This window comes from Balaenoptera acutorostrata, chromosome 9 (genome assembly GCF_949987535.1).
Source record: "Balaenoptera acutorostrata chromosome 9, mBalAcu1.1, whole genome shotgun sequence".
Classification (NCBI taxonomy): domain Eukaryota; kingdom Metazoa; phylum Chordata; class Mammalia; order Artiodactyla; family Balaenopteridae; genus Balaenoptera; species Balaenoptera acutorostrata.
This window is the reverse complement of record NC_080072.1, coordinates 40,423,944-40,449,193: the sequence shown is the minus strand read 5'-3', so window position 1 is coordinate 40,449,193 and position 25,250 is coordinate 40,423,944. Positions and strand designations below refer to the sequence as shown.

The following is a 25,250-nucleotide window of genomic DNA, read 5'->3' as shown; positions in this document are numbered from 1 at the left end:
AAAACTAACTTGAGGGACTTCCCTGGTGGCGCACTGGTTGAGAATCCACCTGCCAATGCAGGGGGCACGGGTTCGACCCCTGGTCTGGGAAGATCCCACATGCTACAGAGCAACTAAGCCCGTGTGCCACAACTACTGAGCCTGCGCTCTAGAGCCCGCAAGCCACAACTACTGAGCCCACGTGCCACAACTACTGAAGCCCGCGCTCCTAGAGCCCATGCTCTGCAACAAGAGAAGCCACTGCAACGAGAAGCCTGTACACCACCAACAAAGAGTAGCCGCCCCTGCTCGCTGCAACTAGAGAAAGCCCGCGTGCAGTAACGAAGACCCACCACAGCTAAAAATAAAAAATAAATGAACAATGGGCTTCCCTGGTGGTGCAGTGGTTGAGAATCCGCCTGCCAATGCAGCGGACATGGGTTCGAGCCCTGGTCCAGGAGGATCCCACATGCTGCAGAGCGACTAAGCCCGTGTGCCGCAACTACTGAGCCTGTGCTCTAGAGCCCGCGAGCAACAACTACAGAGCCTGTGCGCCACAGCTACTGAAGCCCGCGCACCTGGAGACCATGCTCCACAACAAGAGAAGCCACCGCGGTAAGCCCACACACTGCAACGAGGAGTGGCCCCCCCTCGCCGCGGCTGGAGAAAGCCCGCGCACAGCAATGAAGACCCAATGCAGCCAAAAATAAATAAATAAATAAAATAAATTTTTTAAAAAAACTAACTTGAAAAGAGAGATCATGAATTTAAAGAGCTTATTATTAGGGTACTGCCCAAAATATAGTAGGTGCCCAATAAGTAAAAATTCCTTTCTTTTTTGTCTTCCACTCAAAACATTTGCCGTTCCTTCCCTTCCCTCCCTTGTCCCTTACAACAGCATCTCCATTTGTGCATTTGATCAATATATATTAATTTAATGCATATTATATGCCAGGCATGGGTCTAATGATATAGGTGGTTGCATAAAACAGACACAGTCCCTCCCTGCCTGAACGGAGCGTCTAGTCCCCATCCTCACCTCTGGCAATTTTGACTTCTTAACTCCTGCCTACCTAGCTCTATACAGGCCATCCCTCCACACAAGCTTAAAGTAGCTTTCCCACTGTCTTCCTTCAGAATCTGACCTAAATTCTTCTCCATGGAGCCTCTGGACCCCCAGTGACATTCTCAGCAGAGGGACTCACTGGAGCCTAGGGCCAGCTTCCTGCTGCCCTCTGGTGGGGCTCCCTGGGGCTCACAGTCCCTCTAAATTTCTAGGACCCAGGGACTTCCCTGGTGGTGCACTGGTTAAGAATCCGCCTGCCAATGCAGGGGACACGAGTTCAAGCCCTGGTCTGGGAAGATCCCACATGCCGCGGAGCGACTAAGCCTGTGCACCACAAGCCACAACTACCGAGCCTGCGCTCTAGAGCCCACGTGCCACAACTACTGAAGCCCACGCACCTAGAGCCCGTGCTCTGCAACAAGAGAAGCCACCGCAATGAGGAGCCCACTCACCGCAATGAAGAGTAGCCCCAGCTCAACGCAACTAAAGAAATCCTGCATGCAGCAACGAAGACCCAATGCAGCCATAAATAAATAAATAAATAAATTCATTAAAAAATTAAAATTAAAAAAATAGTAAATCTCTAGGACCTGCTGCTTCCTAGAGCCTGTGCTCCGCAACAAGAAGCCGCCATGAGAAGCCCGCGCACCACAACGAAGAGTAGCCCCGCTCGCTGCAACCAGAGAAAGCCCGTGTGCAGCAATGAAGACCCAACGCAGCCAAAAGTAAATAGATAAATAAATAAATTTATTAAAAAATAAATCTCTAGGACCTGCCATTACCCACTGGCATCTGCTTCCCCTTAGGTGGTCAGGCCCCAAGGGATCTGTGTACCCATGACATACTGGCTTTCCCTGGACCCTGTGGCTCAAAGCTGGGATCTGTGTGACCTAAGTTTGAGCCAGAATGTCCCAAAGGCCACTGTCTTTGGAGCGGCAGTGCTGTATGGGAGGGCAGTAGTACTACCCTGCGTGTGCGTACGCGTGTCGGGGTTGGGTGGGGACTTCAGGTGAAATACCTTTAATAGAACCCTTTCATTCTTTCTTTTACTGTTCGTTTTTTATCTTGTGCCACTGTGGCTGGTTTCCAGAGCACCCGTGCATGGCCTCTGTGTGTGACCTCCGCTCTCTCGCAGCTTGGAGGCTCAGGGTCAGCCTTCCTACCCCGAGCATGAGTGATCCAGGTAACAAGGCCTTTTCTGCCCTAGCTTCAAAAGTCCTAAAGTCACTTTTTTTGAATTCTAATATTTACAAGCAAGTCACAGGCCTGGCAGATTGAAAGGGAGGACGATTAGACCCCGCCTCTTGAGTGGAGAATGAAGAGTTTGATATAGACAATCTCCCACACCCAGGGTGGGTCCAGGCACCCCACTTACTGCCCAGCACAGGAGAGTGGGCCTGAGCGGAGCCCAGCTAGAGACGGGGTGGAGGCAAGATGGGAGAGAAGCTGGACTCATCTCTCCTCGGACAATTTCACTTGACCATGGCTTCAGGTTCTACTCCTCCCTGAAGATGCTACATCTCCTGCCTAGAGCTTTTTTCTGAGCTTCAGACCAGTATGTCCAACTGCCTGCCTGCTTTCCCTTTCTGTGCCCTGGTGTCTTTTGGAAAACGGAGATGCTGATGCTCTCTACTCATAGAGTGACTATCAGAATTAAATGAGATAATACTGATAACGCCCTTAGTGTAGCGTCCCGCACGTGTAAGTGCTCAGTGTTACTTATTATTATTTGACCTAATTGGATATCTTATAGACAGTTGTTCAAACTCAACATCTCCAAAACTGAACTCATAATGTACGGCCCACACCTGCCCCCCTCCACCCAGTGTTCCGTCTTCATGAATGACTGCCACCCCTGCTTCTGCCCGTGCCAGAGACTGGCAGTCGTCTTTCATACCTCTCTTTCACTCCCCACATCCAACCCAACACCAAGTCTTGACAGGTTTATGGTCTAGATGTTTCTCTAACTTCTCTGCTCTTCTCCACCTCTACCCTGACACCTTAGTCCAAGCTGCAGTCATCTCTCCTTTGGACTCTGGCCTCCTCTCTGGTCTCCCAAATTCACTAGGTCCAGTTCATCTTCCACTCACCCTCATCCATTCTTCACCCAGCGGGCAGCCAGAATATTTTAAAAATGTAAAGCTGATCATGTCACTCGCCCTGATTAAAACCCTTCATCGGGGCTTCCCTGGTGGCGCAGTGGTTGAGAATCTGCCTGCCAATGCAGGGGACACAGGTTCGAGCCCTGGTCTGGGAAGATCCCACATGCTGCGGAGCAACTGGGCCCGTGAGCCACAACTGCTGAGCCTGCGCGTCTGGAGCCTGTGCTCCGCAACAAGAGAGGCCGCGATAGTAAGAGGCCCGCGCACCGCGATGAGGAGTGGCCCCCGCTCGCGGCAACTAGAGAGAGCCCTCGCACAGAAACAAAGACCCAACGCAGCCAAAAATAAATAAATAAATTAAAAAAAAAACCCCAAAAAACCCTTCATCCCTATTGCTCTAAAGACAAGACCGTCCCTTTCAAAGGCCTACAAAGTCCTGTGGGTCTGGCCCCTGCCTCCCTCCCCGACTCACTGGGCTCCCTCTGCCACAAGGCCTTTGTACGGGCCATTTCCTGTGCCTGGAATGCCCACTGCATCTCCCCACTTCACTCCCCCTTACGTCAGACAACAGCTCAAGAGTCACATCCTCAGGGAAGCCTTCTCTACCCACCTTGGTGAGATTCCCCCACCCGACCACCCACAGGCTCTTTTAGTACCAGACCCATCTCCTTTGTAGAACTTGTTACCATTGGCATCTCCATTAGTATGGTGATCATTTAATTAGTATCTCTCCCCTCCAAAACCCTGTAGGCTCCAAGAGGGCAGGGACCGTGTCTAGTTTTGCTCACTATTGTATCTCAAAGCCTAAAATAGCAGCTGACACACAGTTCAATAAACATTTGTTGATTGGATGGATAGATGGATGGATGAGAGAGGAGAGGAGAGGGGCCAGGGCCATTGTAAGCATCTAGAGAATGTTGCTGAAAGAAGAAATAAATGGGCAGGTTGGGCAGAGCCCAGGAGGTGACTCACAGATAACCGATTTTCCATCCTTCAGGCAGGTGCAAGACCAGAAAGGAATGTTATGATGTAAGAAAAAGTGATTTAGTCAGGACTGGAAACACATCCTCCCTGCCCCAGGGCCTCTCTTCTGGAGGTGCTGGAGACTTGAATAGTTTCACCTGCTTCCAGAACTTAGCATGGCATTGCCCGGGCGGGGGGTGGGGGCAGGGGGTGGGGAGAGGTGGCTTGGAGCCTATCTGGTCCAATCTCCTTCTTTACTAGTAAGGATCAGCCAGGCAGTGAGACTTGCCAAAGTTCACACAGCACCTCTGGGGGACAGTGCAGGGATGGAGAAAACAGGGCTCAGGCACCGACAGCCTGGGTTCTATTCTGGCTGTGCTATTCACAGACGCCCGTCCCAGGCTCTTTCCCCAGTGGTGGTGGGGGGGACCTAAGTCTTATCACCTGAATGGCTGACCACACCCCCAAATCCCAGTTCAGCTTCCTCGGTGACCCTCCTGCCATGCATTCTGGGTGGCATCCCACACCCACCCAAATGACTACTTGACTTCCCTTTCCAGCCCTACCCAATCTTTATCTTGCTTTCAAAGGTCAGAGACCTATCCCGGTCAGACAGTAATCCTTCCACAATGTAGAGTGTGTCACACCCCAAGCTGCTTTGAAAAAATAGGAGGAAATAAGACTTTGTTTCTAAAATCTAGTGTCCAGTCTCTGTGGCCTCATATTCGTCATGTGACCTTGGGCAAGGGATTTTACTTCCATTTTACAAGACGAAACTGAGGCAAAGAGAAGTTGTTTTTTTGTTTTTTGGTTTTTTTAATTTATTTATTTTTGGCTGTGTTGGGTCTTCGTTTCTGTGCGAGGGCTTTCTCTAGTTGCGGCGAGCGGGGGCCACTCTTCATCGCGGTGTGTGGGCCTCTCACTATCGTGGCCTCTCTTGCTGCGGAGCACAGGCTCCAGACGCGCAGGCTCAGTAGTTGTGGCTCACAGGCCCAGCTGCTCCGCGGCATGTGGGATCCTCCCAGACCAGGGCTTGAACCCGTGTCCCCTGCATTAGCAGGCAGATTCTCAACCACTGCGCCACCAGGGAAGCCCCAAAAGAGAAGTTTAATAATTTCTGTGGTACAGGGTTGCTGTAAAGGTCCAGTGAGATTACGGAGGCAAAAGTGTTTGTGATCCGTAAGTTCCTGATCCTGAGTTAGAGGTGGTTAGAGCTGAGGGTGATTTGCATGAATAATAGCACTTTAGTTTAGTGTAGGGCTTTACAGTTACAAAAGGCAATCAGGCCCTTCGAATCTTTGTGAATTTGTTAATAGATAACTGTATTCTAGTAGGCTCTCAAGTAATGTGCCAGACCCTCTAGGAAATATATGTGTCCAATGACGAGATTTCAGACACTGCAGTAAGTTAGCTGGAGAGATTTAGGGCGGGTGGGGGTGGGGGTCTGTCTAATGACCCTCAGAGGGTAGGGTACCAAATCAGTCTTCCGTGAAGACCAGTCTTGCCCCAATCTTTGAGCCAAAAGCCATGCTGGCAAGGTGTGAGAGCCAGTGCTGATGGCCCATGCTGAGAGACTCCCAGATCAGTCGAAAGCCCTTTCTCTGGACTAGAAGAGTGGATGCTGGCAGAGCAGGACCCCAGTGACACAGGACCATCCCATACCTCCAGCACTAGATGGCCTCTGTCCCAAGTCCCCCTTGCACTCCAGGCCCAGTACCGTGGCATCCCCACAGAGGCACCACAAAGGCAACCCAAAACCTCCAACCTCCAGCCTGTTGGTCAGTGCCTGAGTGGAAAAGAGCACAGCCTCAAAGCAGCCCTTCCCCGCTTGCATCCCCCAGCCCAGCTCATCCTCACGCACACTGACTGCCAGAAGCAGAGAGGACAGTGCCCTCACAGAGACAGCATGCTTTGAGCTTTTCCAAGTTCTTCCTCCTCTTCCATCTCCTCCCCCCTCACCACGGCCCTGTGAAGTAGAGCTCCATGTGAGACCCAGCAAGACACATGGGGAACTGCTACCCAGTAGTAAAAACCATACTCCTTTTGAGTGATGAGCTTCCCATCCCTGGAGGGGTTCAAGCAGAAACTGAACAGCCACCTGTAATGATCCCAACCCAAAAGAAACAGTAGGTCCTGTGGACTCTACTGTTGTGATCTCCCACCTGCTCCTGTCTCTCCAGGTCCTGTTTGTGACCACCCAAGCTCTATGAGCAACCTGCCACTCCCCTGCCCTCCTGGCCTTACAGCAAATAGCTCTATGTCTCCTACAGAATAGTCTAGCAGCTTGGCCTGGACCTGGGCCCTCTGGGAGTTGACCTAACTTCTTTCCTAGACTTTTCAGTCCCTACCACTGAGTTCATCAGCCGAACTAGAATACTCACTGGACCCTCACACTGCACACGCTCCTACCTCATACTTTGCTCGTGCTGTTCCCTCTGCAGAGGCCCTTTGCCTGGAGTGCATCCCTCCCCTTTCCCAGAATGCCCTTCAAAATGCAGCTCATCTACCATCTTCTCTGTGAAGCCCTTCCAAATTCTCTGTGATTTTTCCTTACCACTTTATCTGCACCTCTCTTCTGAAGTTAACTTCAACCTTGTGAGATGTGTATGCTTAATGACTAATGTGCCCTACCTCACACTAGTCTAAAACTCTTTTTTAAGGTGCAGGATCAGGTGTGAGTCATCTTATTAACATCTGGCATAGCACATCCATGTTGAATGAATTAGTGATGAATCCAGACCCTAAACTGCTGTTCACTGCTGTCTAGAATGCTTGTCACAAAAGTGCTCAATAAATATTTGTGGAGTGAATGAATTGCGTTTATAACTCTAGACCCTGTAGAGACTTTTAAAATGAATTATGTTGGGCATACAAAAAGACAGAATATAACAAAACCCCTTGTACCTATCACCTAGCTTATGAAATAAAACCTGACAGACACAATTGAAACTCTCCGTGTAGCCCTGCCCAATCTTGCCCACCTCCTTCCCCCTGGAGGAATCACTATCTTGATTTGGAGATTTATCATTCTCAAGCTGCTGCTACACGTCACAGCAACAGGTAACAGTGTATGAAGCAGTTTGACTGCAGGTGATACTGGGAGCCGGGAACAGCACTAGCTTAGACCTGAAAGGCAACTCTTATCCTTAGCTTAAGAGAACTCTAATTTCTATTCATAGGTAATAAAATGAGAGAGAGGGAATTCCCTGGCGGTCAGTGATTAGGATTCCGTGCTTTCACTGCAGAGGTTGCGGGGTTAACTCCCCGGTCGGGGAATTAAGATCCCGCAAGCCTTGTGGCGCAGCCAAAAAAAAAAAAGAAAAAAAGAAAAGAAAATGAGAGAGAAACAATAGTAAAAACTGCTTATACTCACTGAGACTTCTGAAGATTTAAAATTTTGATTTCTCTAATAGATATATTGTCATATATTAGGCATTAGCTAAAATATTACTCAATTTTTTAATTGGTTTGTCTAGAACACGGGTCTTTATTATTTGCACTTCTCTTTAAAAAAAAAAAAAAAAGAACAAAACCTGAGAAAATGGATAAGAGGCATCAAGTGTAGTGATAGGAACACCAAGGATCCAAATGGCCTTAGTTTGAGTTACCTTTTCTGAGCCTCAATTTCCCCATCTTTAAAATGGGGGTAATTTTCTCACATAAATGAATTTATGCCAAACCTCCTTCCAAAAAAATCTAGAGTCAACTTTTTGGGAAGTTGTGAAAATCAAAGAAATAACAAATGTGAGAGTACTTTTAAATTATACGAAGCTGCAGGTATAGGGTAGTGTTAGCTTCAGCGTGCGCGCGCGCGCGCGCGCGCGCACACACACACACACGCCCCCCAGTGGTAGAAAGAGTAATTGTATCTGGATACAATTCCATATTGTCTATATACTATACTGTATAGTGAGCATACCAATTCAGATCCTTACAAGGATTACTGGACATTTGAGGAAAGCCTTTAACATAAAAGACAAACAAACAAAAAAGGATCTCAAAGAAAACAGACAATGTAGAGGCAGAAAAAGTTTATCTGTGAAACAACAGGTTTCTATGAAAAGCAAGTTCAGGGAACAAAGAGGAGCTCTGAGCAGTGATGAGCTAGATCTGGCTCATAAGGGCTAACAATACCCAACTGTTACTTTCTGAGGAATTCTGAAAGCTAGTTAAGCACAGGGCATTACTCAAAATTAAATTATATAAACTCAAAGGTAAATAAATTATATTTAAAACAATGTAAGAAATAAAGCTCATCATTTCCTAATTATTTTACATCATTTTATTATCATCTATGGCCTTGAAGTCATTTATGTTTACTGTTTCTGTATAGACAAAATACTATATAGTTGGTCTACTGTCAAGTATCTCTTCCCAGCTCCATCCCACTGACAGCTTGAAATTGGCCATCATGGGAGTTTTTACATCAGAGAATAGGTAAACACTACAAATCAGTGCCCACCCCACCCCAGAGATTTAAACATTCACCAACATACATATAAGTAAATATTATATATATACACACACATACACACACGCCCTCCAGCATACATATAACATTTACCAATATACCACTGGCTCTAGGAAATTAAAAATATAAAGGTAGAAATGGAAAAACTTAGTTAAGACTGGAAGATAAAGTTGAAACCTCTCAGAAGGAAAACCGATGGACAATAGTTGGTAAAAGATGAAAAAAGGGCTTCCCTGGTGGCGCAGTGGTTGAGAGTCTGCCTGCCGATGCAGGGGACACGGGTTCGAGCCCTGGTCTGGGAGGGTCCCACATGCCGCGGAGCAACTAGGCCCCGTGAGCCACAGCTACTGAGCCTGCGCGTCTGGAGCCTGTGCTCCCCAGCGGGAGAGGCCGCGATGGTGAGAGGCCCGTGCACCGCGATGAGGAGTGGCCCCCGCTCGCCGCGACTGGGGGAAGCCCTCGCACAGAAACGGAGACCCAACACAACCATAAATTAATTAATTAATTAATTTAAAAAAAAAAAGAATAAAGAGACTTTATTAAAAAAAAAAAAAAAAAAAAAAAAAAAGATGAAAAAAATTACAGGATCAGTCCAGAAATCTAATGTGCAAATAATGAGTTCCAGAAAAAGAACACAGAAAATAGTGTGGGAGAAATATTAAAGGAGTAATTCCAGAAAATTTCCCAGAACTGCAAGACAATTTTGAAACTGAAATAGCTCACTGAGTACCTTGCAGAACAAATGAAAACAGATAAAACCAAGGCATTATTGCAAATCTCAGAACACTAAGCAATAAAGAGACAATCCTAAAAGCATCAGGTCAAGAAAAGAAGAAAAAAAAAAACCCAAAAAAACAGGTTATAAACAAAGGAGTGGGAAACAGAATGACATCTGACTTCTCAACAACAGTTTTTGTTTGTTTTTAGTTTAAAACAATAAGCAGTGCTGAAACTCTTTAGGAAAAACTATTTCCAATCTAGAGTCTACTCCCAGTCAAATTCTATCACTCAACAATGAGAGTTGAAAAGACTTTTTCCAAGATCTCAAAAGTTTTTTCATCTCTGGTGTGCATTCATTTAACCAATATTTGAGAACCTACTATGTGCCAGACACTATTCTAAATTCTAGGGATATAGCAGTGAACAAACAAGGTCCTTGCTCTATGGGGCTTTCTTATAATCTGAAAATATCAACACAGCATGTCAGGTAGTAATCAGTGCTCTGAAGAACAGCGGGACTGGGGGATGGAGTGCTGGGTGGGAGGGAGCTCTTTTAGACAGGGCCTCTGGTTGAGGTTACAGTTGAACAGAGACCTCAATGAAGGAGCAAGCCATGCAGATGTCTGGGGGAAGAACCTTCCAGGCAGAGGAATGAACAAGGGCAATGGCCTGGGGAGGAGTGTTTGTGAAACCAGGCCAGTGTGACTGGGAAGGGTGGCAGGAGATGAACGCAGAGGCCACACCACAGGGGCCCTTTGAGTTGGATACTTCCCTTTTGTCCCCCCACACCCACTTGCCACCCTGTTCTGCCGCCTGGGAAGCTGATGTTTATGGCCCATATCAACAAGCTCCCTTGACCTCTGGCTTCCTATGAGATTTGGCCAATGGGAGGCACCTGCAAGAAATCAGAGGGCAGGAGTCGTCTTTACCCAGATGACCTTCAGCAGCTTGGAGTTCCCCTGTGCACTTCAGGTTGGGGGTGGGTATCCCTAATGCCTCTCCAGGATTGCCAGCTCCAGGGAACCACAGACAGCATGCCTTGTGGCTTCCCTAAACCCCACTGGCACCTCTGTAAAGAGTTCCTTTAGTACACATTCTCCAAATTCCTCAATTTGAGTGTGACATCCACCTGTTTTCCTGCCAGGATCCTAATACTCCCTTGTAAGGCAAGATAAGGATTTTATTCTTAAGGAGATGGGAAACCACTGGAGGTTTTTAAGCATGCGGGACACCGTGTGACTTAGATTTTAAAAGACCACTCTAGGGCTTCCCTGGTGGCGCAGTGGTTGAGAATCTGCCTGCCAATGCAGGGGACACGGGTTCGAGCCCTGGTCTGGGAAGATCCCACATGCCGCGGAGCAGCGGGGCCCGTGAGCCACAATTACTGAGCCTGTGCGTCTGGAGCTGGTGCTCTGCAACAGGAGAGGCCGCGATGGTGAGAGGCCCGCGCACCGCGATGAAGAGTGGCCCCCGCTTGCCACAACTAGAGAAAGCCCTTGCACAGAAACGAAGACCCAACACAGCCATAAATAAATAAATAAAAACAAATACTTTAAAAAAAAGACCACTCTAGATGGATGCAGTAAACTTTGGTGGGGAGTCACAGGTGGTAAAGAATAGTTAGGAGGAGGCTTTTACAATAGTAAGGGTAAGAGAAGGTGACTCAGACTAGGGTGTTTGTAGTAGAGGTGATAAGTGGTCAAACTGGGGGATACACTGTTAAGATCAAGCCAAGAGGATGTGGTGACCAAGTGGGTATATGGGTGTAAGAGAAAAAAAGGCAAGGTTGATTCAGGTTTTTGGTCCAAGAATGAAATCAAGTTGCCATTTATTAAGACGTAAACGTCTTGGGAGAGAGCAGGTTTGGGCTGCAAATTCAAGAGTTCAGTTTGGGAATAAATAAAGTCCACATACGTATTAGAGATCCAAGTGGGGATGTTGAATTGGTGGTTGCATATCTAAGACTGGAATTCAGAGAAGGTCTGCGCTGGAGATAGGAATGTTAGTGTACTTAACAACAAAGATAGCATTTAAAGCCAGAAACTCGATGAAATTATCTCGGAGATGGTATAAACAGGGAAGAAATGAGGTTCAAGGATTGAGCTCTTTCTTCAAGAGCTACCAGAGGATGTGTCACCAAAAGGAAGGCGTAAACCAAGAAAGAGGAAGATAAATGATATGGAAATAGGGACTCTGACACTGGAGGCAGAAAGAATCCCATATTGATGGCAAAAGGAGACCCCAGAACTACAGGTCTGAAGAGTAATTTACCTGAGTTGGAGCTAGCGGGTGAGTGCCCTGGGAGGGATATCACCAAAAAACGAGAACAAAAGTAAACTTGATTGAACATATTGAAATTTAAACTATGGTTCAACGTTTGGGGATGAATTAGAGATAGGAACACAGAACACTAAGCAGATGGAAGAACAAGTTAATTACTAACATTTTCTGTAAATATATGTATTTATAGGAGATGTTAAGTATAGAATTATACATATTATCTATAAACATTATATAATTATGAGAATTCCAGATGAAGAGGTATAAACTAAAAATCAAGAAATCATAGTAGGGAGTTCCCTGGTGGCCTAGTGGTTAGGATTCCAGGTTTTCACTACCATGGCCTGGTTCAATCCCTGGTCAGGGAACTGAGATCCCACAAACCATGCAGCACTGCCACAAAAAAAAAAAAGAAATCACAGTATAAGAATGGTGCTTAGAGCGATTCCATATACATCCAGAAGTGAAAACAAGTACATGCACATAAATGTTCATAACAGCACTATTCAAAACAGCCAAAGGGTGGAAGCAATCCAAATAGCCATCAACTGATGAATGCATAAACAAATTATGGTATATACATACAGTGGGATATTATTCAGCCATAAAAATGAACATAGATAAATGCTACAATGTGAACGAGCTCCCAAAACATCATGCCAAGTGAAAACCAGACATCAAAGGCCATACATAGTATGATTCCATTTATATGAAATATCTAGAATAGGTAAACCCTTAGGAACAGAAAGCAGATTGGTGGTTGCCAGGGGCTAGGGTGAGGGGACAATGAGGCATAACTGCTTTATGAGTACAGTGTTTTATTTTGGGGTGATGAAAATGTTTTGGAACTAGATAAGGATGGTGGTTGCACAATGTACTAGATGCCACCAAATTGTTCACGTTTAAATGATGAGTTTTATGTAAATTTCACCTCAATTTTTTAAAAAAGAATGTTATTTAGAAATAAGAAGGCATATTACATGTCAAAAAAACAGCTGAGTTGCAAGTGGTTGCCCTAGACTTTAGGCTGCAAAACGGAAGGGAGTGTTTTTAGTTATAAGCTTCATAAAATAATCACAACTTTTAAAACCAGATATATGCATAACTTCCAGTTAAAAAATAGTAAGATGAACACATGTCACTTGAAGAAAAGATGATTTTTAAATGAAAAGAACAGTTGTTGAAGGAAACCTTCAGATACTAAGAGCTCACATATGGGTAGATCTGAACAAATTATATGCATATGCTGCTTCCAACTCCATCAAAATAGATGTTACAAAGAAAAAGCATATGGGAACCTTTGTTTGAAAAGAAAGAATAAATGTCTAAGTCTGGAAGACAAATGAAGACAGACCATACTATATTTAACAAAAGGGAGAAGCAGAAAAAAATTTTAAAAATTTGAACAGACTACTCCATTTAAAAAAAAAAAAGATGGGGGCTTCCCTGGTGATGCAGTGGTTGAGAATCTGCCTGCTAATGCAGGGCACACGGGTTTGAGCCCTGGTCTGGGAAGATCCCACATGCCGCGGAGCAACTAGGCCCGTGAGCCACAATTACTGAGCCTGCGCGTCTGGAGCCTGTGCTCCGCAACAAGAGAGGCCGCAATAGTGAGAGGCCCGCGCACCACGATGAAGAGTGGCCCCCACTTGCTGCAACTAGAGAAAGCCCTTGCACAGAAACGAAGACCCAACACAGCCAAAAATAAATAAATAAATAAATAAAATTTTAAAAAAAGAAAGAAAAAGATTAGGGAAAAACATCAGGAACAGTATCAATAAAGTTCTTAAAAACTTCTATAGCAAAAATACCATAAACAAGATCAAGACAGAATAAATTGAGGAAAATATTTGTAACACATGATAAAGCGTTAATAACAATGTCCCAAAAGAGAAACTGGAACAGAGCATAAATAGGCAATTCACAAAAAGTAAACATAAGATACTCATTAGTCATCAAAGAGGTAAAGCAGAATATCAGTCTCTCTTAACAAAGATTTATAAACAAAAACAATTTTCAAAGGACGTAAAGAACTGACATTCTCATACACCTTTTGGGTACTTATCAGTACACATTTGAAGGCAGCTTGGGGACCTCCCTGGCGGTCCAGTGGTTACGACTCCGTGCTCCCAATGCAGGGGGCACGGGTTCAATGCTTGGTTGGGGAACTAAGATCCTGCATAAGACTTCAGCAGTCCCAAGCCCTGAAAAAAATGAGTGGAAAACACACACACACACACCCCACACCCCTTGCCCATGTGTACTCCAAAATAAAATGTCATTTTTAAAAAAGGCAGTTTTATAAAATATAAAATATACATACCGAGAGATCCCATTTCTGGGAATTTATCTCAAGATAACTACAAGGCAAATTAGAGTACAGTCTATGGACTACTAAGTACCCACAACCCGTAACAAGTAAGATTATGGGATGATATATGCAGTATATCATCATCATATATGCAGCATGATATGATGCCCATGTGCAAAAAGTGTCTGCGATTATATAAACAGTGATCTGGAGAGACTTAAGGTTTTCTCTGAAAGGTGTAACTACTGCCACATATTAAGAACATCATGTGATCCTCACGGTAATTTAGATTCTTGAGATCTGACCCCCAAACCACACGGCCTTTAAGTAGCAGGGCTGTTTCTGAAAGCCAAGTTTGAACCCTCTGCCTAAAGGACTACAGATGGTTTTTACATCATTATTTTTTAAGGTATTAAAAAACCTCCCAATATGTAGTCTGATTTAGTATTTGCAGTAATTCTGTTGGCTTGATGGCAAAATTATAGATAAATACTTCTAATTAAAAGAAACCTAGAGATGTTCAGAAACACCAAATGTTCCATGTACTATTGACTAGCTTTTGGTCCAGAACCATCAATACCCAATATTTGCCTAGCTTACCTGGGGTTTGCAAAGGATCTTGCTGTTACCTTGTTTTACTTGTTCATCACTCTTGGAGATGTTTGCCTTATTACAGTAAATTTATTTCTTGGTTTATGACAGTTAGCCACTTTTAAGACCTGAACACAAAAGCACAGGGATTAGAAACTTACATCTAACACTATGTAAAAATTGGGTAAAATTTCCACACGTTTCCCATATTTGTGAGCCTGAGTGGGGCTGAGTCAGTTTGCACACCCAGCAGAGCATAGCTGCATACCCAGCACAGCTGGGTAGGCAAATATACGCAGTGTCCTGAAGAACAAGGGGAGTGAAGGAGGTGTCTGTGCCCCCAGAGCCCAGCATCCCACAGGGACATCAATGCTACTTACGATACTGGTCTCTTGAAAACAAGGGACTTTGCCTGAGAGTGTGATTTCGATCACAACTTTGATTACTGCTTGGGGAAAGCTTAAGTAAAAAGATTAAACATTTATTCAAGTGATAAACACTTAGAAAAAAGGTGGTACATACACATGGCTTGCTTGAATTTTCTGAATTCTGAAGGAGTAAACCAGCCAGACATGCAGCTTCTCATTTTACAGCCTTGAACACCTCACTCCAGCTGTTCAAGACTTGCCTCTTTCAAACAGGGTAACCCATGTACCTCATTAGGTTGTAAGAATTAATTAAATGAAAATTCTGACAACACCCAGCTAAGTAAATTTTATCTTAACCCATACAAAAGTTGCAAGGGTCAGGGAGCTAAGCTCATCTCATAGTTCTTACTGTTCCCTGAAGCCCTTCTTCCTCATCTTTAAGCCCCACCCACAGGACTGGGATCAAATATTGCTTCCGAAGTCCCTCCATACTAAAGATGCCCTTCCCTCCAGGCGCTTTCATGTGTATTTCTGATATTTCAATGTAGGTAACATCACAGATCTACCTCAAATACATCAAATGTATCAAAATTACTTAGAAACATTTTTGCCATGACATCAAAACAGTAAGTCACCACCTCCTAATCTCTTCCAATACCTACCCACTTTGTACACAGAAACCACCATGAAGTTATAAACTGCTCAACTAGTTTGAGCAGTGAAGGGATGTAATGGATAGATGCTATCTTATTGCTCCCTGTGGAATCACCCAGTTCTAATTCCACTAACACACGTCCACGTCAAAAAAGATGAACACACAAACCACTGACAATTTTTTTAGGGAAAGAAATACAAAACACGCTTCTAGTTAAACAATGATTTTATTGCTTGAGTACAACAGACGAATTTATGCAACCAGGGCAGAGGCTGTGGAAGACTCGCTGAAAAGGAAAAAAAAAAGGGGGGGGGGGGGATGAGAAGAGCTAGATTAATAAAAGTCCTCCATATTCATTCCAAGAATCTCCAAAAACTAAGAGAACTATTTCCTAACAGCTAAAATAAACCCCAAATATATAAATGCACCAAACAGCTCAGTTCCTGAATCAGTTCATTATTATGATCAAGCATAATATGAAGATGATCACTTAGACATCCAAAGAAGAACTGGCCAACGTAAGGAAAAACCTTTCTGGTAGAAACTCCGGAAGTCTGGAAATTAGTCATTATAGTGAGCAATCTATGCAAAAATTAAGACAACATAAGCACCTGGGAGCAGAGTAAGAACTGAAACTTTACCCACAATCTAAAAGCGATTCAAAGGGCTTGTGTTCTAAATCAGTGGTCTACAGAATTATGGCCCTTTGTCTTTGTAAATAAAGTTTCAATGGAACACAGCCATGTCCACCTGTTTATGTATTGTCTATGACTGGTTTCTTGCTATAATCAGAGTTGAAAGAGTAGTTGATCATAGAGCCACAGTCTAAAACATTTACTGTCAGGCCTTTTACTATAATTATTACTATATTTAATATCTGGCCAACTCCTGTTCTTGTTAACAAAAGGGATCAATACTTACTATTTCCAATTGGGGGGGAGGACTCGTTTGGTCTTGTAATATCGAGCCAACCGGTGAATACGGCTCTCAATCAGAATCAGACGGAATTTAGCATCTTTATCCTAAAAATAAAAATTGACAGAATTCAGGAAAACCACTCAAAACTAAACATTATTTTAACAGTAGCATGTATAGACACCACGTACTTTAATGAGAAGTTACCCAGTGTCCCTTAACAGAACCACAGGCTAGGGTTCATGTGGCTAGATTAAGTCCTTAAAGGAATTTCGGGAGCCAAAGCTCCCCCTGCAAATCTCTTCGGTGGAATTTCCTTTGCAAAGCAAACAGTGTGACTTGTTTGTGCCCTAAGCCACCTTGGATAATTCAAATCACATGCATTATATTTTACTGAAATGAATTAGTACAAGTAGTCCTCTTCTCTTACCTTTCTGTTTCTCTCGAGATGCTTTCGAACAGCAACAGCTTTCTTAATTAAATGATAGAGATCCTCAGGAAGATCAGGAGCAAGTCCTTTGGACTTAAGAATTCTCAAGATTTTATTGCCTGTCACAAAACGTACTTGTGCAACACCATGTGAGTCCCTCAGGATCACACCTGAAAAGGGAATAATATAAATTCCCATACCAAATGTACAAATTGGAGCATGTGATGTCAAGGCTCTGAGATCAAGTCTCTTTCCAAGTTTCCCATCTGTAAAACAAGGCTTACTTTTATACATCAGACATCAACGTTAGACTGCGTGCAAAGCTCACTCAGACAGCCAAGGAAGGTTTACCCAACACTAAGGAAAACCCTTCTGGTGGAAACTGCGAATGCTGTAAGACCATCATCATAGTGAGCTGTTGGATTACAGGCCACCAAAGGAATCAAGGAGATTCTTCACAACAGCACCATCTGACTACTTGAGAGTCTATTATATTATGTATCTCCTACTGTGTGCAATACCTCCACTAGTCTGTAAACTCCAGAAGACTAAGTGGCCCTTTTTTTGATTACTTTATTCTCAGGATCCAGAATCACACAGCAGGCAGACATTCACTGAATGAAGCCATTTGCACAAAGTCACAAGCAGCGGAGGTTCAAACCGCATCTAACTGTGAGAAAGTGATGAGCACTCTGAGTAGCCAATCCCAACTCCTCCATTAACACCTGTGTGATTTGGGGCGTGTCATACAGCTGCAATGTGCCTCAGTTTCCTCAACTTAAGATAAAGAAAACTAGTAGTATTTATTTGAAAGTATGGTTGTCAGAATTAAACAACGTCAGCATATGTAAAGTGCTTAGAACCATGCACCTAAGAGAGTGCCTAGCCCAAAGAAAATACTCATTAAACTTTGCAGCACATTTTACTCACTTTACCGTCTTCCAAGTAAGAACCTGAGAGTTCAGCAAATGAAGACTAGGCCTCGGTCACCATCAACAGTAAAGCAAGGAAAACGAGCAAAAGATTTTCAAGCCACGTGTGAGACATTTACCCCCCGAGTTTTTTTCAGCAGGTTACACGAGGGCAAGCGGAAGGGGCCGCATTAAACGAAAACACTCACCTATTTGCGAGGGAGTCAGGCCCTTCTTGGCCAGTTTGTAGATCTGCTCCTTCACGTCGTCAGACGTCAGCTTCAGCCACTGTTTATGGAAAAGCAAGCAGCTTTAAAACGAAAGACCAGGGATGGAACCGAAACACAGCGGTCCCCTCCACCTTCAAAACCGCGCTCCTCATGCACACGTGGTCCCCATCCCCGCGCCGCTTCCCCCAAGCAACGAATGGCACCCCCTCCTGGCCTTTCCCCGGTCCCCGCGCGCTACTTACGGTGGGGACGCTGCGGCGGTAGGGCAGAGCCGACTGGGACAGGCCCTTCCTGGGGAGAGAAGCAGTCTCGGGGTGAGGAGGAGATCCCTGCCACAGCAGCCCAGAACCTAACCCCCTCGACCCGCTGCCCACACTCCCTCTTTCCCCCCCATCCCCGGGCCCAGCCCTGCAACCCGTTCACAAACCCGAGCTCACCCGGGAGCATGCATACGACCCATGATGGCGGCGGTGTGGTAGCGAAAAGGAGTGAGAGGGCGGGAGCGCCGTAGGAAGCCACCCTGCACGCAGGAAGTGACCCCACACGTCCTCACTTCCTCGCCGGCAGGAGGCGGAGCTTCCCTGCGTGTTTCCCGGCGACCGCGTGACTACATATCCCGAAATGCACTTCAACGTGGACTACACATCCCGGCATGCATCGGTGTTTGAGGCGGAGCTAGGCTAGAGAAGGGGAAAAACAGTCCGCCTCTAGCCTGGGCAGTGGGCTCGTTGGAAGTGCTGCTTGCGTCGAGGTTGTTCAGGTTAGGTTGCCGGACTGGGAGTGCGAATGGAACAGATAACGGCTGCAGAGGTTGGTAGACATGGTCCCCGCCCTTAAAGAAGGCCGTTATCTGCGCCCCCGCCGCCAAGCGAACTTGGGCGTCAGAAGTTCAGCCCTACACAATTGTTCATCCACTCACCAGTGCCAGGCCTTGCCTTGGCTCTGGATACCTCGAAGTCTGTTCCTGCCCTTAGAACATTCACATGGGGGAATTCCCTGGTGGTCCAGTGGTTAGGACGCCGCCCCCTCACTGCCAAGGGCCTGGGTTTGGTACCTGGTCGTGGAGCTAAGATCTCACAAGCTGCGCCGCGGAGCCAGAAAAATACATACATACAAAAAATTCGCAGGTACAATACCATGGCGATGGTATTGGAAGTAATGGTAGTGGCTGCCGCCTAGCCAACAGTAACATTTCTTATTTCTAATCCTAATCTTTCAGGGGAGGGGTCACTGACTATGAAGAAGTCAGATCCTGGCCTCTGTGTCATCTCAGCGAGGCCCTCCCTGAGGAAAACCATTCCCTTTAAAGTAGTTCTTTTCCGTCCCAACACAATATCCTATTGATTATCCTCATAACACATAGTCTCTGTCATTTTCCTTTATTTATTTATTTATTTATTTTTAAAATCCCATACTCCTTCCCTCTGCCTTCGCTATTGGTAACCATGTTTGTTTTCTATGTTTGTGAGTCTGTTTCTGTTTTGTAAATAAGTTCATTTGTACTATTTTTTCGATTCCACATAAAAGTGATACCATGTAATATTTGTCTTTCTGTCTGACTTAGTATGGTAATCTCTGGGTCCATCCATGTTGCTGAAATGGCATTATTTCATTCTTTTTTATGGCTAACATTCGATTGCATATATAGATATAAAAACATCTTTATCCATTCATCTGTTAATGGACACTTAGGTTGCTTCCATGTCTTGACTATTGTAAATAGTGCCACTATGAACATTAGGGTGAATGTATCTTTTCAAATTAGAGCTTTTGTCTTTTCCGGATATATGCCCAGGAGTGGGATTGCTGATCATATGGTAACTCTATTTTTAATTTTTTAAGGAACCTCCATCCTGTTTTCCATAGTGGCTGCACCAATTTACATTCCTATCAACAGTGCGGGAGGAATCCCTTTTCTCCGCACCCTCTCCAGCATGTATTATTTGTAGACTTTTTGATGATGGCTATTCTAACCGATGTGAAGTGATACTTAATAGTTTTAATATGCATTTCTCTAATAATTAGTGGTGTTGAGCATCTTTTCATGTGCCTGTTGGCCATCTGTATGTCTTTGGAGAAATGTCTGTTTAGGTCTTCTGCCCATTTTTTCATTGGACTGTTTGTTTTCGTTAGAGTTGTATGAGCTCTTTGTATATTTTGGAAATTAAGCCTGTGTCGGCTGCATCATTTGCAAATTTTCTCCCATAGGTTGTCTTTTCATTTGGTTTATGGTTTCCTTTGCTATGCAAAAGCTTATGTTTGATTAGGTCCCATTTGTTTATTTCTATTGCCTTGGGAGACTGACCTAAGAAAACATTGCTATGATTTATGTCGGAGAATGTTTTGCCTATGTTCTCTTCTAGGAGTTTTATGGTGTCATGTCTGATATGTAAGTCTTTAAGCCATTTTGAGTTTATTTTTGTGTACGGTGTGAGGGTGTATTCTAACTTCATTGATTTACATGCAGCTGTCCAGCTTTCCCAACACCACTTGCTGAAGAGACTCTTTTCTCCATTGTATATTCTTCCCTCCTTTGTTGAAGATTAATTGACTGTAGGTGTGTGGGTTTATTTCTGGGCTCTCTGTTCTGTTCCATTGATCTGTATGTTTGTTTTTGTGCTTTCATTTTTCCTTTCTAGTTGCTTGTTTGGTTGTCTGCCTCCAATAAATTTGAACTCTTAGGTTGTTCATTGCTTTCACCTCCAGCACCAAGAACAGTGCCTAACTAGGCAGTCAATAATATTTTGAAAGAATGAATCTAAAGAAGTAATTTTTTCCTCATGAAGATGTGTAGACTACAAACTTTATTTCAGGAGGCATAGTGGGAAGAGTAAGATTTGGCAATCTAGACCTGGATTACCATACATCTGTGTGTGATTTGGATCAAATCACTTTCTTAGTTACACGTGAGGTTTTTGAGTCCTCAAGCATTGCCAGAATGATTTGCCCTCAGCTCCCTAACTTATCACACTTATGTCTTGTAGTAGAATGATTTGAAGGATATCTGTGATATAACCAATACTAATGCTGGATTGTTTTGAGAATACCACTCTGGTTTAAAAAAAAATCATTTTAAAAAATCAGTTAAAAAGACCACACAACTTTTCTAATAAGGATATAGGAATGTTGACTCAAATATTTATTCATGGTATAGGAATTATAACTATTATTTCAGGGTTTTTTGTTTGTTTTAGTCACGTTTAAGCCCTCCACTAGTTTTCAATTCACTTTATCTGGCTATGTTTGTATATTCAGTAATAATAAAGATAAAATATGATGTGTGTAAATTTTAATCAAATGATATCTACCTTCTATTGCCTTTAAATGTGGCATGCTTTTTGGATAACTTTTTTTTTTTTTTTTTTTTTTTTTTAATTTATTTATTTATTTATTTTTGGCTGTGTTGGGTCTTCGTTTCTGTGCGAGGGCTTTCTCCAGTTGTGGCAAGTGGGGACCACTCTTCATCGCGGTGCGCGGGCCTCTCACTATCGCGGCCTCTCCCGTTGCGGAGCACAGGCTCCAGACGCGCAGGCTCAGTAATTGTGGCTCACGGGCCCAGCCGCTCCGCGGCATGTGGGATCTTCCCAGACCAGGGCTCGAACCCGTGTCCCCTGCATTAGCAGGCAGATTCTCAACCACTGCGCCACCAGGGAAGCCCTGGATAACTTTTTGTTAATTAAAACCTTCTGGGGGCTTCCCTGGTGGTGCAATGGTTGAGAATCTGCCTGCCAATGCAGGGGACACGGGTTCGAGCCCTGGTCTGGGAAGATCCCACATGCCGCGGAGCAACTAGGCCCATCAGCCTGCGCGTCTGGAGCTTGTGCTCTGCAACAAGAGAGGCTGCGATAGTGAGAGGCCCGCGCACCGCGATGAAGAGTGGCCCCCGCTTGCCGCAACTAGAGAAAGCCCTTGCACAGAAACGAAGACCCAACACAGCCAAATAAATAAATAAATAAATAAATAATTTTAAAAGATAAAAAAAAACCTTCTGATTTTTTAAACACAAAAAAGCGGAAATTATAATTTCACTATCTAAAAAAATAGTCAGTGTTAACACATTCATTAACGCAGAGGTTCCATGATCAAATGGTTTCTAAAAATTGATTGTATGAGCTTCTAAACATTTTACTGAGGTAAAATTCACATACCATAAAATCCACTATAGTAACCATTTTAAAGTGTATAATCCAGTGCCTTTTAGCACATTTAGAGTGTTGTGCAACCATCACCACTAATTCCAGGAATTTTCATTAAATAGCTTTCTGGGCTTCCCTGGTGGCACAGTGGTTAAGAATCCGCCTGCCAATGCAGGGGACGCGAGTTCGAGCCCTGGTCCAGAAAGATCCCACATGCCGCAGAGCAACTAAGCCTGTGCACCACAACTACTGAGCCTGCACTCTAGAGCCCGCGTGCTACAACTACTGAAGCCCACGCACCTAGAGCCTGTGCTCCGCAACAAGAGAAGCCACCACAATGAGAAGCCCATGCACCGCAACGAAGAGTAGCCCCCCGCTCGCTGCAACCAGAGGAGCCCGCGCACAGCAACGAAGACCCAACACAGCCAAAAAAAAATAAAAAATAAATTTTTAAAAAGCTTTCTATTCTAGGGCTTCCCTGGTGGCGCAGTGGTTGAGAGTCTGCCTGCTAATGCAGGGGACACGGGTTCGAGCCCTGGCCTGGGAAGATCCCACATGCCGCGAAGTGGCTGGGCCCGTGAGCCACAACTGCTGAGCCTGCGCGTCTGGAGCCTGTGCTCCGCGGCGAGAGAGGCCGCGGCGGTGAGAGACCCGCGCATCGCGATGAAGAGTGGCCCCCGCTTGCCACAACTGGAGAAAGCCCTCGCACAGAAACGAAGACCCAACACAGCCAAAATCAATCAATCAATCAATCAATCAATCATACGCATCTGATTCAAGATCCTCATTAAAAAAAAAAAAAAGTGTAACTCTAAAAAAAAAAAAAAAAAAAAAGCTTTCTATTCTAGACAAATACCATATGATATCACTTATATGTGGAATCTAAAATATGACACAAATTAACCTATCTACGAAACAGAATCAGGGACACAGAGAATAGACTGGTGGTTGCCAAGGGGTAGGATAGGAGTGGGAGTTTGGGGTTAACAGATGCAAACTGGTATATATAGAATGGATAAACAAGGTCCTACTGTATAGCACAGGGAACTATAGTCAATATCCTGTGATAAACTATAATGGAAAAGAATATGAAAAAGAATGTATATATATATATGTATATGTGTAACTGAGTCACTTTGCTGTACAGCAATAATTAACAGAACATTGTAATTCAACTATACTTAAATAAAAAATAAATCTAAAAAAAAGCTTTCTGTTCTTTAAGCAATCACTCTTCAGTATCCCGTCCCCCACAGTCCCTGGCAACCACTAATCTGCTTTCTGTCTCCTTGGATTTGCCTATTCTGGACTTTTCATATAAATTAAATCATACATGTGGCCTTTCATATGTGGTTTCTTCCATTAGCATGTTTTCAAGGTTCATCCATGTTGTAGTATGTATCAATGCTCCGTATCTTTTAATGGCTGAATAATATTTCATCGTAGGGATATACCACATTTTGTTTTATCCATTCATCAGTTGATGGACATTTGGCTTGTTTCTACTTTTTGACCATTATGAATAATGCTGCTATGAACATTTGTGCACAAGTATTTGAGTATGTGTTTTCAGGTCTCTTGGAGATTACATACCATATGAATTGCTGGGTCATAGGGGTAACTATGTTTGTATGTATGTATGTATGTATTTTTGGCTGCGTTGGGTCTTCATTGCTGCACGCAGGCTTTCTCTAGTTGCAGCGAGTGGGGGCTACTGTTCCTTGCAGTGCATAGGCTTCTCATTGCGGTGGCTTCTCTTGTTGCAGAGCATGGGCTTCTAGGCGCGCGGGCTTCAGTAATTGTGGCACGTGGGCTTCAGTAGTTGTGGCTCGTGGGCTCTAGAGCACAGGCTCAGTAGTTGTGGGCATGGGCTTAGTTGCTCCACAGCATGTGGGATCTTCCGGGACCAGGGCTCGAACCCATGTCCCCTGCATTGGCAGGCAGATTCTTAACCACTGCGCCACCAGGGAAGCTCTCTCTGTTTAACTTTTTGAGAACTGCCAGTGTTTTCCACAGCAGCAGCACCATTTTACATTCCTACCAGCAGTGTATGAGGGCACCAATTTCTCCACATCCTCACGAACACTTTTTAAAATTCTAGCCATCCTAGTGGGTGTGAATTGGTATCTCAATGTAGTTTTGTATATCCCTAATGACTGAGATATTGAGCATCTTTTCATGTGACTGTCGGCCATTCTGGAGGAACGTCTGTTCAAAAGTCCTTTGCTCATTTAAAAATTGAGTTTGCTTTCTCTTGAAATTTAAGAGTGCTTTATGTATTCCAGATACCAGGTCCTTATCAGGTATATGTGAATATTCTCTCCCATTCTGTGAGTTGTCTTTTTACTTTATTAATAGTGTCCTTGATGAACAGTTTTTAATTTTGATGAAAACCAATCTATTTTTCTTTTGTTGCTTGTGCTTTTTGTGACATACTTAAGAAACCCTGTCTAATTCTAGGTTACAAAGATGTACACCTATGTTTTCTTCTAAGAGTTTTATAATTTGTTTAGGTCTTTGATCCATATTGAATTAATTTTTGTATATGTTGTAAGAGTCCTACTTCACTTTTTTGCATGTGGTTATCTAATTGTCTCAGCCCCATTTGTTGAAAAAGAACTATTCTTTCCACATTGATCCTGGCAGTCTTGTGTCTTTTCTGGATCATGATTCAAATAAACAAAAAAAACCCCAAACAGAAGTGGAAAATACAATAACCCAAATTAAAAACTCAATGAATGGGTTAAACAGTTGAAGAGAGAAGTAGTGAATTGGAAAAGAAGTCATAATAAATTATTCAGAACTGAAGAAAGTTACTGATCCATAGATTTAAGAATCCTAAATAGAAAAAAATAAAGATATCTACACCTAGGCACATCCTCATTAATATAGATCAGACAAGATTAGCCCTAAGGTAATAATTGTTGAAGGTGTATGACAGGATTCATTCATGGAGTTCATTATACTGTTGTCTAACTTTGTCTAAAATTTGCGTGATAAAGTGTTTCAAAACAGTAAGGGTAAAATAAAGTTGTTTTGTTTCTGACACAAACTGAGTTTATCAACCAAAGAAACTGGCTCTAATTAAGTTATTGCTCTTTCATGGTCTCTGGCCCTTTTAC

The 25,250-nt window shown here is 43.9% G+C and overlaps 1 protein-coding gene across 1 annotated transcript; it reads right to left on the bottom strand.

Annotated features, from left to right (window-relative positions):
* Positions 1–15,713: 15,713 nt before the first annotated feature.
* RPS13 (ribosomal protein S13) lies at positions 15,714–18,528 on the bottom strand. The gene is made up of 6 exons (XM_057553980.1): positions 18,430–18,528; positions 18,235–18,283; positions 17,972–18,050; positions 16,852–17,021; positions 16,428–16,528; positions 15,714–15,792 (listed from the first exon to the last, which is right to left on the bottom strand). Exons 1-6 carry the CDS (start codon positions 18,450–18,452, stop codon positions 15,759–15,761), a joined length of 456 nt encoding a protein of 151 aa, XP_057409963.1. The 5' UTR covers positions 18,453–18,528; the 3' UTR covers positions 15,714–15,758.
* Between the last annotated feature and the right edge of the window lie 6,722 nt (positions 18,529–25,250).

Bases quoted from the DNA above. Each gene is read 5' to 3' on its own strand.
- RPS13 (XM_057553980.1), bottom strand. From the start codon at position 18,452: ATGGGTCGTATGCATGCTCCCGG. The intron at 16,529-16,851 runs GTAAGAGAAGAG...TTTTATTTTTAG, and splicing joins ATCTCGAGAGAAACAGAAAG to GATAAAGATGCTAAATTCCG. The intron at 15,793-16,427 runs GTAAGTATTGAT...TTTCCTTTTCAG, and splicing joins CTCCCCCCCAATTGGAAATA to CGAGTCTTCCACAGCCTCTG.